The 13,327-nt window shown below is 27.8% G+C and overlaps 3 protein-coding genes and 1 long non-coding RNA gene across 9 annotated transcripts; all 4 read left to right on the top strand.

Moving 5' to 3' along the window:
* Positions 1-64: 64 nt before the first annotated feature.
* Positions 65-2,705, top strand: LOC114946567 (uncharacterized). Of its 2 annotated transcripts, none has more exons than XR_014926395.1 (3): positions 65-288; positions 402-1,458; positions 1,636-2,705. It is a non-coding gene; the product is annotated as an uncharacterized LOC114946567 (long non-coding RNA). The 2 variants fall into 2 exon arrangements; XR_003822638.2 differs by having other exon boundaries at positions 1,378-1,458.
* A 256-nt stretch (positions 2,706-2,961) lies between these two features.
* Positions 2,962-5,346, top strand: LOC114946564 (mevalonate kinase-like). Of its 2 annotated transcripts, XM_029323115.2 has the most exons (4): positions 2,962-3,532; positions 3,651-4,731; positions 4,865-5,000; positions 5,083-5,346. In XM_029323115.2, the coding sequence occupies exons 2-4, from the start codon at positions 3,823-3,825 to the stop codon at positions 5,121-5,123; spliced, it is 1,086 nt and encodes a 361-aa protein (XP_029178948.2). In that variant the 5' UTR covers positions 2,962-3,532; positions 3,651-3,822; the 3' UTR covers positions 5,124-5,346. The 2 variants fall into 2 exon arrangements, with proteins under 2 accessions (XP_029178948.2, XP_085345826.1); XM_085489700.1 differs by having other exon boundaries at positions 4,865-5,346.
* A 943-nt stretch (positions 5,347-6,289) lies between these two features.
* On the top strand, positions 6,290-8,762 carry LOC114946565 (uncharacterized). Of its 3 annotated transcripts, none has more exons than XM_029323117.2 (4): positions 6,290-6,557; positions 6,671-7,742; positions 7,878-8,010; positions 8,268-8,762. In XM_029323117.2, the coding sequence occupies exons 2-4, from the start codon at positions 6,834-6,836 to the stop codon at positions 8,282-8,284; spliced, it is 1,059 nt and encodes a 352-aa protein (XP_029178950.2). In that variant the 5' UTR covers positions 6,290-6,557; positions 6,671-6,833; the 3' UTR covers positions 8,285-8,762. The 3 variants fall into 3 exon arrangements, with proteins under 3 accessions (XP_029178950.2, XP_029178951.2, XP_029178949.2); XM_029323118.2 differs by having other exon boundaries at positions 6,671-7,335; positions 7,507-7,742; positions 7,878-8,762; XM_029323116.2 differs by having other exon boundaries at positions 7,878-8,761.
* Positions 8,763-8,942: 180 nt separating this feature from the next.
* LOC114946566 (mevalonate kinase-like) lies at positions 8,943-12,375 on the top strand. Of its 2 annotated transcripts, none has more exons than XM_029323119.2 (4): positions 8,943-9,549; positions 9,667-9,952; positions 10,078-11,018; positions 11,148-12,375. In XM_029323119.2, the coding sequence occupies exons 3-4, from the start codon at positions 10,113-10,115 to the stop codon at positions 11,418-11,420; spliced, it is 1,179 nt and encodes a 392-aa protein (XP_029178952.2). In that variant the 5' UTR covers positions 8,943-9,549; positions 9,667-9,952; positions 10,078-10,112; the 3' UTR covers positions 11,421-12,375. The 2 variants fall into 2 exon arrangements, with proteins under 2 accessions (XP_029178952.2, XP_029178953.2); XM_029323120.2 differs by having other exon boundaries at positions 9,667-9,856.
* The last annotated feature ends 952 nt before the right edge of the window (positions 12,376-13,327 follow it).

Here is a 13,327-nt window from a genome sequence, read left to right on the forward strand (position 1 = left end):
CATGGCATAGAGATAATGTTATTATATATGTTTTGAAACGAAATCAGTCACAGCTGAAACACGAAAGTGTACTGATAATATAGAGACTGGTTTAAATGCGATAACAAACGTTTTAAGTTTTTACTATTATATATGACCTTATTTTTCTTGTCTACTTTAATATAAAAATTTAGCAATTAAAAAAGTACAAAGTTCGACTTTCGAGCAATACTTTGATAGAAAAAGTCGGGACAATAATCAATTAAATTAGTGAAAACAAGAGAGTATAACGAAAATCTGATGGAATATGTAAGTACATTAATTTAAGTATTTAATTTGTATGCGTATCCATTCGATAATTTAAAATCAATGAGATATTTTTGTCCTATAATTGATACCATACGCATTTCTAACGTTTACAGAACGTAAAGAAACGAGAAATATAATTTCTAGAGCTTCCTCACATTACGAGAATATATTTCTCACGGTTCTGATAAATATTTACAAAGCCTGTGCAAATTTGATTATCCGCCGGTTTCTGTTCATCGTTACATCAGTTCTGTAAAGAAGAAATATTTTAATTAATAAAAGGATGGCTAGTTTTAAAATTTCCGCACCGGGTAGAATTATCTTAGCCGGAGAACACATAGCATTATATGGAAAAAAGTTTCTTGCGACCAGCTTAGATCTTCGTACCCATCTCGAATTCTGCGAGCTTCCTAACACGCCAGAAAACAATATTAAAATAGAACTCGTTAATATTAATCTAAAACGGAATATATCTTTAGAAGAAGTTCGGCTTTTCTGTTCTCGTTTTGATACTGCAGACATGATTTCAAATCCAATTGACATGCATAAATACGTGGAATACATGATCACCGTTAGAAAGTGTATGTGGACGACAGACCAGGAGAGATTTAGCTTACAGATATTCTTTTTCTTGCTTTATTCTATCTATTATCATGAACATCTCGAGATAAAACCTTTTGGCATAAAAGTGTCCACGGATATAGAAATCCTGGCAGGTCTTGGTAGTTCGACATCGTTTGCGGTATGTCTCGCAGCGTGTTTTCTTCATTGGCAGCGTTTACAGAGTGGTTGTCATCATACTGAATTTAGTGATGCTGATTTAGCGTCGATTAAAAGATACACTGTATCATGCGAAAAAAGTACGCTACACTATACATTTCCGGACGTCGATGCCCACGTTTGCACATACGGTCAAATAGTAAAATGTCAATGTATCGATTACAAAATGTATAATATAGATCCCACGAATATGAAAGAAATGGACATTTTACTGATCGACTCAAATTTTTGCCAAGATACGTACACAGAAACGAAACAAATCGCAACGCTAAAAGCTAATACTCCCGAATTTAATTCTATGTTAAATAGATTAGAAGTCGCGACAGAAGATAAATGTATTACAGTCTTAATTCATTAAGTAATTCCATCACACCGAACAATTTACGTTTAGTGAGTAAAAATTCTTTTTTCGAGAAGTTTAATTATTGGTCAACATTTTGTTTTATTCAACAATTATATTATTCAATTTATTATATTATATTCTTTAGTCTTGCTGCGTTGACAAAATTCTGCAATACATAATTATCTAATAGAAACTGTATCTGTGATATAACTAATACTTTTTAGATGTCTCGGGTCATGTCATCCATTGAGAATAATCAACGATTGTTGGAGAAATATAATTTGTCCGCTGAGAAATTTGATGATATTTGTCAGATTGCAACAAGATATAAATTAGCGGGAAAACTTACAGGTTTTACTATTACTAAATATGTATACGCTCTGCTACCACCAAAGCAGCACTTACAATTAAAAAAATTTCAGCAGCACTTACAATTAAGAAATTTTAATTACACAAAGCAAACCAGCATCAATTGTAAAGGTGTGAGAATTGAAAATTAATTATATCAAAATTATCACACACGATTATAACTGACTTAATAATAACAAATATTTAATTGTGTTTAAAAAGTGTGTGACAAGATTATTAAATTAATCTCTATGATATTTTAAGGAAAGTAGGACGAACAATACATAATTTTGTTTAATAAATACATATACATATATTCTATTGTTAAAATGTGAAAAAGCTTTAATATTCCAATCGATTTTTAAATTCATATTTTCAAAACACTGTTATTATTAAAAAAAATGATCGAGACGCGGAATAATATATATAACGTGAAAAAATATAAAATTTTGTTGTAACAAACGTTTTTGAATAACAATGTACATATTATCATATTATTTAAAATTTTTGCATATTTCTGTTTATTCACTATAATATAGTTTCTATTGTTGAAAAAAGATATTATTCAGGTTTGTGTGTGAAGCCTTGAAAAAAGTGCTGTTACAAACAAAATTTATGGCTATTTTAATAATATCTATAAGAGAGACAACATACACATAAACATTTAATTTTTTATGACTTACTGTTCAACGTTATGTCCTTCTTTTTACAGTGCAAAATATTTTTATGTATAAAAAAAATAATCAAATTCCAAATCGATATGATAACGAAAATGATTGTATTCATGTGATATAAAATAATTAAGACAATTACTTCCGTTGGGCATGCGCAAAAGATAGTGATAGTTTGATAGAAAAAAATATTTATTTGTATTCCATTTCTTTGTATCTTTAGTTTCATATACTATGAAATTATAAGACTTAATAAAAAAATAAGATTATATAAATATGGATCATATCGCAGAGTTATATTCCGGAATAATTTTATTCAGCCGAAGTTCGTCATAAATATTATAAGTCAAACCAAAAGTTTTTAAGTCAAATTAGGTTTTTAAGTTAAATTAAGTTTTAAACAAGAAAAATAGTGTTTTTATGTTTATATTTTAGGTCAATTAAAATTAAATGATCAAATTATACAATAAAATATAATTTACATTATCATATAAAACAATGAGATCGCAAGTAACAAGTATTCGAACGAGATTATAAAATAAACTCCATCAAAAAAATATATATTTTTATATTTATCGTATCGTATCACATTTATGATATCACGTACTTGTACTTACATACGAAATATATACGCGTTCTAATACATATCTTTCATAATTATATCATATATTATTCGAAACATGTCTGCAAATGAGGAGAATATTAATTTAAGAAATAAGAAGATTGCAAATACTTTTTAAATTATGATCATATAACCTAACAACTTATCTCTGATTAAAGCATCAAAACGTGCAAACAGTAAAACATACACAAAGTCATGGCATCGGGGTAATGTTATTATATATGGTTTAAAACGAAATCAGTCACAGCTGAAACGCGAAAGTGTACTAGTAATACAGAGACTGATTTGGATGCGATAACGTGCGTTTTAACTTTTTACTATTATATAATGGCTTTATCTTTCTTGTCTACTTTAATATAAAAATTTAGCAATTAAAATCGTACAAAGATCGACTTTTGAGCAGTACTTTGATAGAAACAGTCGGAACAATAATCAATTGATTAATGAAAACAGGAATATAACAAAAATCTGATGGAATATGTAAGTACATTAATTTAAATATTTAATTTTTTTTTCTATGCGTATCCATTTGATAACTTATAATCAATGAGATATTTTTGTCAATAACTTACACCATACGCATTTCTAACATTTACAGAACGAAAAGGAAGGGCAAATATAATTTCAAGAGCTTTGTCACATTACAAGAATATAATTCTTACAGTTCTGATAAATATTTAGAAGACCTGTGCACAAATTTGATTATCCGCCGGTTTCTGTTCATCGTTATATCAGTTCTGCAAAAAAGAAATATTTTAATTGATAAAAGAATGGCCAAATTCAAAATTTCCGCACCTGGTAGAATTGTCTTAACCGGAGAACACATAGCATTACATGGAAAAACGTTTCTTGCGACCAGCTTAAATCTCCGTACCACTCTCGAATTCTACGAACTACCTAATACGCCAAAAAATATTAAGATTGAATTCCCTAATGTTAATCTATATCAAGATATATCTTTAGATTTAGTTAAACCCTTTTTTTCGCTTTCAAATGTTAAAGACATAATCTCAAATCCACTGAACTTGCGTGAATACGTGAGATACTTGATCACCGTTGAAAAATGTATGTGGACGGCACAGCACGAGCTATATAGCTTAGAGATATTCTTTTTCTTGCTTTATTATATCGCTCACCGTGAACATCTCAAGATAAAACCTTTTTACATAAAAGTGTCCACGGAATTACCCGTTGCCGCTGGTCTTGGTAGTTCGACATCGTTCGCGGTTTGTCTCGCAGCGTGCTTTGTTCACTGGAAGCATGTACAAAGTGGTAATTACAATTTTAAATTTGATGATGCTGATTTGGAGTCGATTAAAACATACACTGAATTCTGCGAAAAAAGTACGCAAGTGTATGCATTTGGGGTCGATGCCCATGTTTGCACATACGGCAAAGTAGTAAAATGTCGACGTACCGATCACAAAACATATAATATAGATTCCCAAGATATGGAAGAGATGGAAAAAATGCCAATTATACTGATCGACTCAAAGTTTTATCATTCTAAGACCTTACGTGCGGAACAAATAATGAAGAACGCTGTGGCTACCGATTTTGATAATATATTAAATACATTAGAACTCCAAGCAATAAATATGTTTCGCCATCTTAAGAAAATAAGTGATATGATGGAAAAGTCCATTTTAAAAGGAGAATCGATTAGCTTCGATTACGTGGTATTTTCTTTAATAATTATATGATTTTATTTGCTATATTATTTTCTTTAGTTTATACAGTCTTAACAAGATTCTGCAGTACATAATTATCTACTAGAAACTGCATCTGTTTTATAACTATCATTTTTTTCAGATGCCTCATCTCATATTTTTGACTCAAAATAATCAACAATTGTTAGATAGATATAAGTTGTCGGCTGAGGCATTTGAAAATGTTTGCAAGATTGCAAGGATGTCTAATTTAGCGGGAAAACTTACAGGTTTTGGAGGTAAATATGTATTCGTTCTGACACCACCGCACATTACTTCTGAACAAATATTTGAATTTATGATAAAATTGCGTGCACGCAGTTTCAATCCAACATTTACGGACATCAATTGCAGTGGAGTGAGAATTATTAATTGATTATATCAAAATTATCACGATTATAAATAATTAAATAATAGCAATTATCTAATTGTAAAAGCAATTAACAAGATTATTCGAAAACAAAATTTTTCTAAATGTTTAATTTCTTATTAGGCAATAACGTTATATAATTCATGAGCGACAATTAATAAACACGATGTATTGTAAATCTCTCAATTATCGTATGTTCTACTTTTTAACACATAGAGAACAAATTTAAATAAACTATACATAAAAATATTTTCGATATACTTTAGTATTATTGAAACAAGTGGTATATATACAAAAAGATTAATTGATTTTATAAACACTTGAAGGAATTTATATAATTTTCACTTTTAACATGATTTATATTTCATTATTTAACTTAATTATTTAACTTGTAAGAAGTGTAACTGGAAACCATAATAAAGATAATAAGGTATTTGTCAAATTGGTATATGAATTATTCTTTGAAAAAATAACAGCAATGTTCTCTTTTGTGCCATAAATGTCTATATGAAAATTACTCTAATGCCAAGACGTAAATTAATTACAACAATTACTACAACATGATCGCACAATATCTAGATGTTGTCTAAAGCCACAAAATATGCATTTATACGATTTTCTTTCTTATATTTTTAATTTCATATACTTAAAAAAATAATTATTTGTATTCTATTTCTTTGTAATTTCAATTTTATATACTATAAAATAATAAGATTGAATGAGAAAATATAAATAATATTAATATATATCATATCATATGCAATTATATTGCGAAATAATCCTCTTCAGTCGAAATTTGTGATAAATATTATTAAATCAATAAATCAAGTCTTTAGGTCAAATTAATTTTTAAACAAAAATAGCGTTTTTCATAACGAGTACTCGAACAAGGTGTTTTATAAAATTAACTGCATCAAATTAATATATGTATATTTATACGCGTTCTAATACATATCTTTTAAAGTTATGATATCAAATATTATTTGAAACATGTTTGCGAATAAGAAGAGAAATGATTTAAGATATTGAAAATATTACTTTAAATTATGTATAAACATATATATAGAACCAAATATCTTTGATTAAAGCATCAAAACGTCTAAACAGTAAAACACACACAAAGTCATGGCATCGAGGTAATGTTATTATATATGTTTTGAAACGAAATCAGTCACAGCTGAGACGCGAAAGTGTACTGGTAATATAGAGACTGGTTTGGATGCGATAACGAACGTTTTAAACTTTCATTATTATATATAGACATTTATTTTTCTCGTCTAGTTTAAATAAAAATTTAATAATTAAAAATATATATATATATATAAAGACTTTTGTGCGGTACTGTAAAGAAAAAGTCAAGACAATAATCAATTAAATAATGAAAACAAAAGCATATAACGATAAACTGATATATATCATATCATATGTAAGTAACATTAATTTAAGCATTTACTTTGTATGCGTATCCATTCGATAACTTATACTCAACCAGAAATTTATGTCAAATAACAAATACTTACGAATTTTTAATACTTACAGAACAAAAAAAAATATAATTTCGAGAGCTTCCTTATATTGCAAGAGTATATTTCTTATGGTTATAATAAATATTTAGAAGACCTGTGCAAATTTTATTATCCGCCGGTTTCTGTTAATCATTACATCAGTTCTGTAAAGAAGACATATTTTAATTGATAAAAGAATGGCTAGTTTTAAAATTTCCGCACCGGGTAGAATTTTCTTATCCGGAGAACACACAGTATTATATGGAAAAAAGTTTCTTATGACCAGCTTAAATCTTCGTACCATTCTCGAATTCTACGAACTACCTAACACGCCAGAAAACAATATTAAAATAGAGCTCGATAATATTAATTTAAAACGAGATATATCTTTCGAAAATGTTAAATGCTTCTTTTTTTGTTCTGATGTTAAAAACATAATTTCAAATTCACTGAATTTGCATGCATACGTGAGACACTGGGTCACCGTAAAACGTATGTGGACAACACACCAGGAGCTACGTAGCTTACAGATATTCTTTTTCTTGCTTTATTCTATTCTTCACAACGAATATATCACGATAAGACCTTTTCGCATAAAAGTGTCCTCGAATATACCCATCAGAGCAGGTCTTGGCAGCTCGACATCGTTCGCGGTTTGTCTCGCAGCGTGCTTTCTTCATTGGAAGCATCTACAAAACGGTAATCACACTATTAAATTTAATAATGCTGAATTAGAGACGATTAAAAGATACACTGAAACCTGCGAAAAAAGTATGGAAATATATGCATTTGGGGTCGATGCCCATGTTTGTACATACGGCCAAATGGTAATATGTCAACATAGCGATTACATAGAATATAAAATAACAGATTCCACGGATATGGCAGAAATAGCAATTCTACTGATCGACTCAAATTTTTATAAAAATAAGTGCTTACATGCGGAACAAATGGCAAAGCTGATGGCTACGAGTCTCTTATTTGATTCTATATTATATGAATTAGAACTCTTGGCATTATCTATGTTTAAGTATTTTAAGTCACTAAATGATATCATCAGACAGAAGAAATCTTCATTTAAACTTTCTCGTGAACACATTACAAAGGTAATTTTTTAAACTATTATATAATTCTATTTATTATGTTATATTCTTTAGTCTTGCTGTGTTGACAAGATTCTGCAGGACATAATTATCTACTGGAAAGTGCATCTGTTTCGTAACTAACATTTTTTTCCGAAGATTAATCTCACATCATGCATTGAGAAGAATCAAGAATTATTAACTAAATATAATTTGTCGGCTAAGGCATTTGAAAATGTTTCCAAGATTGCAAGGAAGTTTAATTTAATGGGAAAACTTACAGGTTTTGGAGGTAAATATGTATTCGTTCTGATACCACCAAACGTTCGTAGTGGTAAATTCAGGAATTTTAAGGAGCTGTTGAATGAAAACGGTTTCAATATCCAAACAGGGACCTCCATTAATTGTAGTGGAGTGAGAATTATTAATTGATTATATCAAAATTATCACGATTATAAATAATTAAATAATAGCAATTATATAATTGTAAAAGCAATTAACAAGATTATTCGGAAACAAAATTTTTCTAAATGTTTAATTTCTTATTAGGTAATAACGTTATATAATTCATAAGCGACAATTAATAAATACGATGTAAATCTCTCAATTATCGTATGTTCTACTTTTTGACACATAGAGAACAAATTTAAATAAACTATACATAAAAATATTTTCGATATACTTTAGTATTATTGAAACAAGTGGTATACGAAAAGATTAATTGATTTTATAAACACTTGAAGGAATTTATATAATTTTCACTTTTAACATAATTTATTGTAATATAAATCATTATTTAATTTAATTATTTAACTTGTAAATAACTGGAAACCATAATAAAGATAACAAGGTATTTGTCGAATTGGCATATGAATTATGTTATTTTTTGAAAAAATAACAGCAATATTCTCTTTTGCGCCATAAATGTCTATATGAAAATTACTATATTGCCAAGGCGTAAATTAATTACAACAATTACTACAATTTGATTCGCCTAATATCTAAAGCAACAATATATACATTTACACGATTTCCTTTCTTATATATTTAGTTTGATATGCTTAAGAAAAAATATTTATTTGTATTCCATTTCTTTGTAATTTCAGTTTTGTATACTATAAAATCATAAGATTAAATGAGAAAATATAAATAATATTTATATAGATCATATCATATGCAATTATATTCCGGAATGATCCTCTTCATTCGGAATTTGGGTTAAATATTATTAAATTAAATCATGTTTTTAAGTCAAATTAATTTTTTAACAACAAAAATGGCATTCTTCGTAACGAGTACTCGAACAAGATGTTTTATAAACGAAATTGCATGAAAATAATATATGTATATTTAGACACGTTCTAATACATATTTTTTAAAGCCATAATATCAAATATGATTTGAAACATGTTTGCGAATAAGGAGAGAAATGATTTAAGATATTGAAAATATTACTTTAAATTATGTACAAACATATATATAGAACTAACAATAAGTATCTTTGATTAAAGCATCAAAACGTCTAAACAGTAAAACACACACAAAGTCATGGCATCGAGGTAATGTTATTATATATGTTTTGAAACAAAATCAGTCACAGCTAAGACGCGAAAGTGTACTGGTAATATAGAGACTGATTTGGATGCGATAAAACGAACATTTTAAACTTTCATTATTATATATAGACATTTATTTTTCTCGTCTAGTTTAAATAAAAATTTAATAATTAAAAATGTAATAAGACTTTTGTGCGGTACTTTAACAAAAGAGTCAAGACAATAATCAATTCATTAATGAAAATAAGAGCATATAACGAGAATCGATAGAATATGTAAGTAACACTAATTTAAGCATTTACTTATTTGTATGCGTATTCATTCGACAACTCATACTCAACCAGATATTTATGTCAAATAACTAATACCTTACGAATTTCTAACACTTACAGAACGAAAAGAAAAGACAAATATAATTTCTGAAACTTCCTCATATTGCGAGAATATATTTATCAAGGTTCTGATAATATTTAGGAGACCTGTGCAAATTTGATTATCCGCCGGTTTCTGTTCATCGTTACATCAGTTCTGTAAAGAAGAAATATTTTAATTGGATGGCTATATTTAAAATTTCCGCACCAGGTAGAATTTTCTTATCCGGGGAACACACAGCATTATATGGAAAAAAGCATTTCTAACATTTACAGAACGAAAAGAAAGGACAAATATAATAATATTGTATATAATTATATATAATTTCTAGAGCTTTCTCACATTACGAGAATATATTCTTCATGATTTTGATATATACTTATTTATAACAAATTGCGCAAATCTTATAATTCGCTGTTTTTTGTTCACAGCTCTGTAAAGAAGAAATATTTTAATTGATAGAAGGATGGTTTGTTTTAAAATTTCCGCACCAGGAAGAATTATCTTATCCGGAGAACACATAGCAGCGTATGGAAAACAGTTTCTTGCAACCAGCTTAAATCTTCGTACCACTCTCGAATTCTGCGAGCTACCTAATGAACCAAAAAGCAATATTAGAATAGAGCTCGATAATATTAATTTAAAACGAGATATATCTTTCGAAGATGTTATACGCTTCTTTCATTGTTCTGATGTTGAAAACATAATTTCAAATTCACTGAATTTGCATGCATACGTGAGACACTGGGCCACCGTAAAACGTATGTGGACAACACACCAGGAGCTATTTAGTCTACAGATATTATTTTTCTTGCTTTATTCTATTCGTCACTGTGAACATCTCACGATAAGACCTTTTTGCATTAAAGTGTGGACAGAATTACCACTCTGCGGTGGTCTTGGCAGTTCGACGTCGTTCGCGGTTTGTCTCGCAGGATGCTTTCTCCATTGGCAGCGTTTACAGAGTGGTTGTAATCATATTGAATTTAACAATGCTGAATTAGAGTCGATTGTAAAATACACTATGTCCTGCGAAAAAAGTATGCTAGACTATACATTTGCGGAGGTCGATGCCCACGTTTGCACATACGGCCGAATAGTAAAATGTCAACGTAGCGATTACCAAATATTTAAAATAGATCCAACGGATATGGCAGAAATGAAAATTTTACTGATTAATACAAATTTTCACCTAAATAAGTACATACGAGCGGAACAAATGGCAACGCTAAACGCTACGACTGTCGATTTTCATTCCATATTACTTGAATTAGAAATCATGGCATTAAAAATGTATCAAAATCTTGAGTCACTAAGTAAGATCATCAGACAGGGCCATTTATTTAAAATTCCTCGTGAATACAATTCAACGGTAATTTTTAAAACTTTTATATGATTCTATTTATTATATTATATTCTTTAGACTTGTTGTATTGACAAGATTCTGCAATACATAATTATCTACTTGAAACTGCATCTATTTTATAATTAATTTTTTCAGATTTCTCAAATGATGTTATGCATTAATGTCAATCAACAATTGTTAAATAAACTTCATTTGTCGGCTGAAGCATTTGAAAATGTTTGCACGATTGCAAGGACGTATAATTTAGCGGGAAAACTTACAGGTTTTGGAGGTAATTATGTATTCGTGCTGATACCACCGAACGTTATTGATGAACAAATCAGTAATTTTACGCATCAATTGAGTGCAAACGGTTTCAATATCCAAATTAGGACCATCATCAATTGTGGTAGAGTGAGAATTCATTGATTATATTAAACTTACCGCGATTATAAATGATTAAATTGTAACAACAACCTAAAACCTTGTAAAAGGATGTGAAAAGATTATTCGGAAACAAAATTTCTAAATGTTTAATTTTTCATTAGGCAATAACGTTACATAATTCATGAGCGTAAATTATTAAACACGATGTAAATCTCTCAATTATCGTATGTTCTACTTTTTAACAAATAGGGAACAAATTTAAATAAATTATACATAAAAATATTTTCGATATATTTTAGTATTATTGAAACAAGTGGTATACGAAAAGATGAATTTATTTTATTAAACATTCAAAGGAATTTACGTATTTTTTCAAAGAAATTTACACACTTTTTTCACTTTTAACTTCATTATATTACGATAAACTTCATTATTTAACTTGTAAAAAGAAATTGGAAACAATAATAAAGATAATAAGGTATTTGTCAAATTGGAATATGAATTATGTTATTTTTTGAAAAAATAACAGCAATGTTCTCTTTTGCGCCATAAATGTCTATATGAAAATTACTATATTGCAAAGGCGTAAATTAATTACAACAATTATTACAATTTGATTCGCACAATATCTAGATGTTGTCTAAAGTAACAAGATATGAATTTTTATTTCCTTTCCTATATCTTCAGTCTCATGTATTAAAGATGTAACTATTCATAAAAAAATATGTAATTATTCATAATAATGAAGAAAAAGATATGAAATCGTACAGCTTCAATATTCTCGAGCCAAAGTTAATGAAATATATTATTTCGAAGTAAGCTTTCATAAGTGAAATCTGTAAAATAACACAGACTGCGATAATTTCATTTTATGTTATATTTTAATTATTTACTGATTAACGAGAAATTATAATTTTTTTCGGATTTATATTGCATTTATATATTATGAAATTATGCAAATTAAATAACATATATGTTGTGTATCAATGCAAATAAATTAATGACGATTTGTCTGATTGTTAATAACAATTAAAACATTTTATTATTTTCTAATATTATATAAATATGTATAATTATAATTATTATGCATTAGTTTTTTATTGCCGATTACAGTTTGATTATCATACGAAAGCTTTAACATTTTAATCGATATATAAAATTCATATCTTTAAATCAAAGCACAGTTATTATTAAAAAAATCAGTTATAGTCGAGAATAATAAAACGTAAAAGAATATAAAATATTGTTGTAACGAACAGTTCTTCATTAACTATGTGTTTCTATTTTGTCTACAATATAGTTTCTATTGTTGAAGAAAATGTGTGATTCAGACTTGTATTATGTGTTTTGATCTTGATAGAAGAGTTGATACAAATGCAATTTATAGTTATTAGATAATAAATGTATATAAGAGAGAACGACATACACACACATACGTACACATTTAATGTTTTACGATTTACTGTTCAAAGTTATATCCATCTTTTTACTGTGTAAAATTTTAATTAATAATAAGGATGATTAAATTAAAAGTCTATATAACAAAGAAAATTATTATACTGAGACGATGTAAAATAATTAAGATAATTACTTCCATTGAATATGAGCAAAATGTAGTGATGAAAAAATATATATATTTGTATTCCATTTTTTTGTAATTTCAATTTTGTATACTATAAAATTATAAGATTTAATAAGAAAACACAAATTATATTAATATAGATCATATTATATAGTATTATATTCCGGAATAATCCTCTTCAATCGAAGTTTGTGATAAATATTGTATTATTAAATCAAATCAAGTTTTGAAGTCAACTAATTTTTTTTAGTAGTTATTCATTTTTAAATTTAATTAAGTTCCTAAATTTCAATTTTTTGTTAAAAACAACATAAGTTCTTTTTTTCTACATCCTTACATTTATTTACTTGGAAAATCTCAATTCCAT

The sequence above is a fragment of the Nylanderia fulva genome, unplaced genomic scaffold (genome assembly GCF_048542155.1).
Source record: "Nylanderia fulva isolate GAGA-0341 unplaced genomic scaffold, ASM4854215v1 Scaffold9, whole genome shotgun sequence".
NCBI lineage: Eukaryota > Metazoa > Arthropoda > Insecta > Hymenoptera > Formicidae > Nylanderia > Nylanderia fulva.

Excerpts from the sequence above, each read along its gene's own strand:
- LOC114946565 (XM_029323116.2), top strand. The coding sequence starts at position 6,834 with ATGGCTAGTTTTAAAATTTCCGCACCGGGTAGAATTTTCTTATCCGGA. Across the intron at positions 7,743-7,877 it reads CTCGTGAACACATTACAAAG|ATTAATCTCACATCATGCAT; the intron begins GTAATTTTTTAA and ends TTTTTTCCGAAG.
- LOC114946566 (XM_029323119.2), top strand. The coding sequence starts at position 10,113 with ATGGTTTGTTTTAAAATTTCCGCACCAGGAAGAATTATCTTATCCGGA. Across the intron at positions 11,019-11,147 it reads CTCGTGAATACAATTCAACG|ATTTCTCAAATGATGTTATG; the intron begins GTAATTTTTAAA and ends TAATTTTTTCAG.
- LOC114946564 (XM_085489700.1), top strand. The coding sequence starts at position 3,823 with ATGGCCAAATTCAAAATTTCCGCACCTGGTAGAATTGTCTTAACCGGA. Across the intron at positions 4,732-4,864 it reads CGATTAGCTTCGATTACGTG|ATGCCTCATCTCATATTTTT; the intron begins GTATTTTCTTTA and ends CATTTTTTTCAG.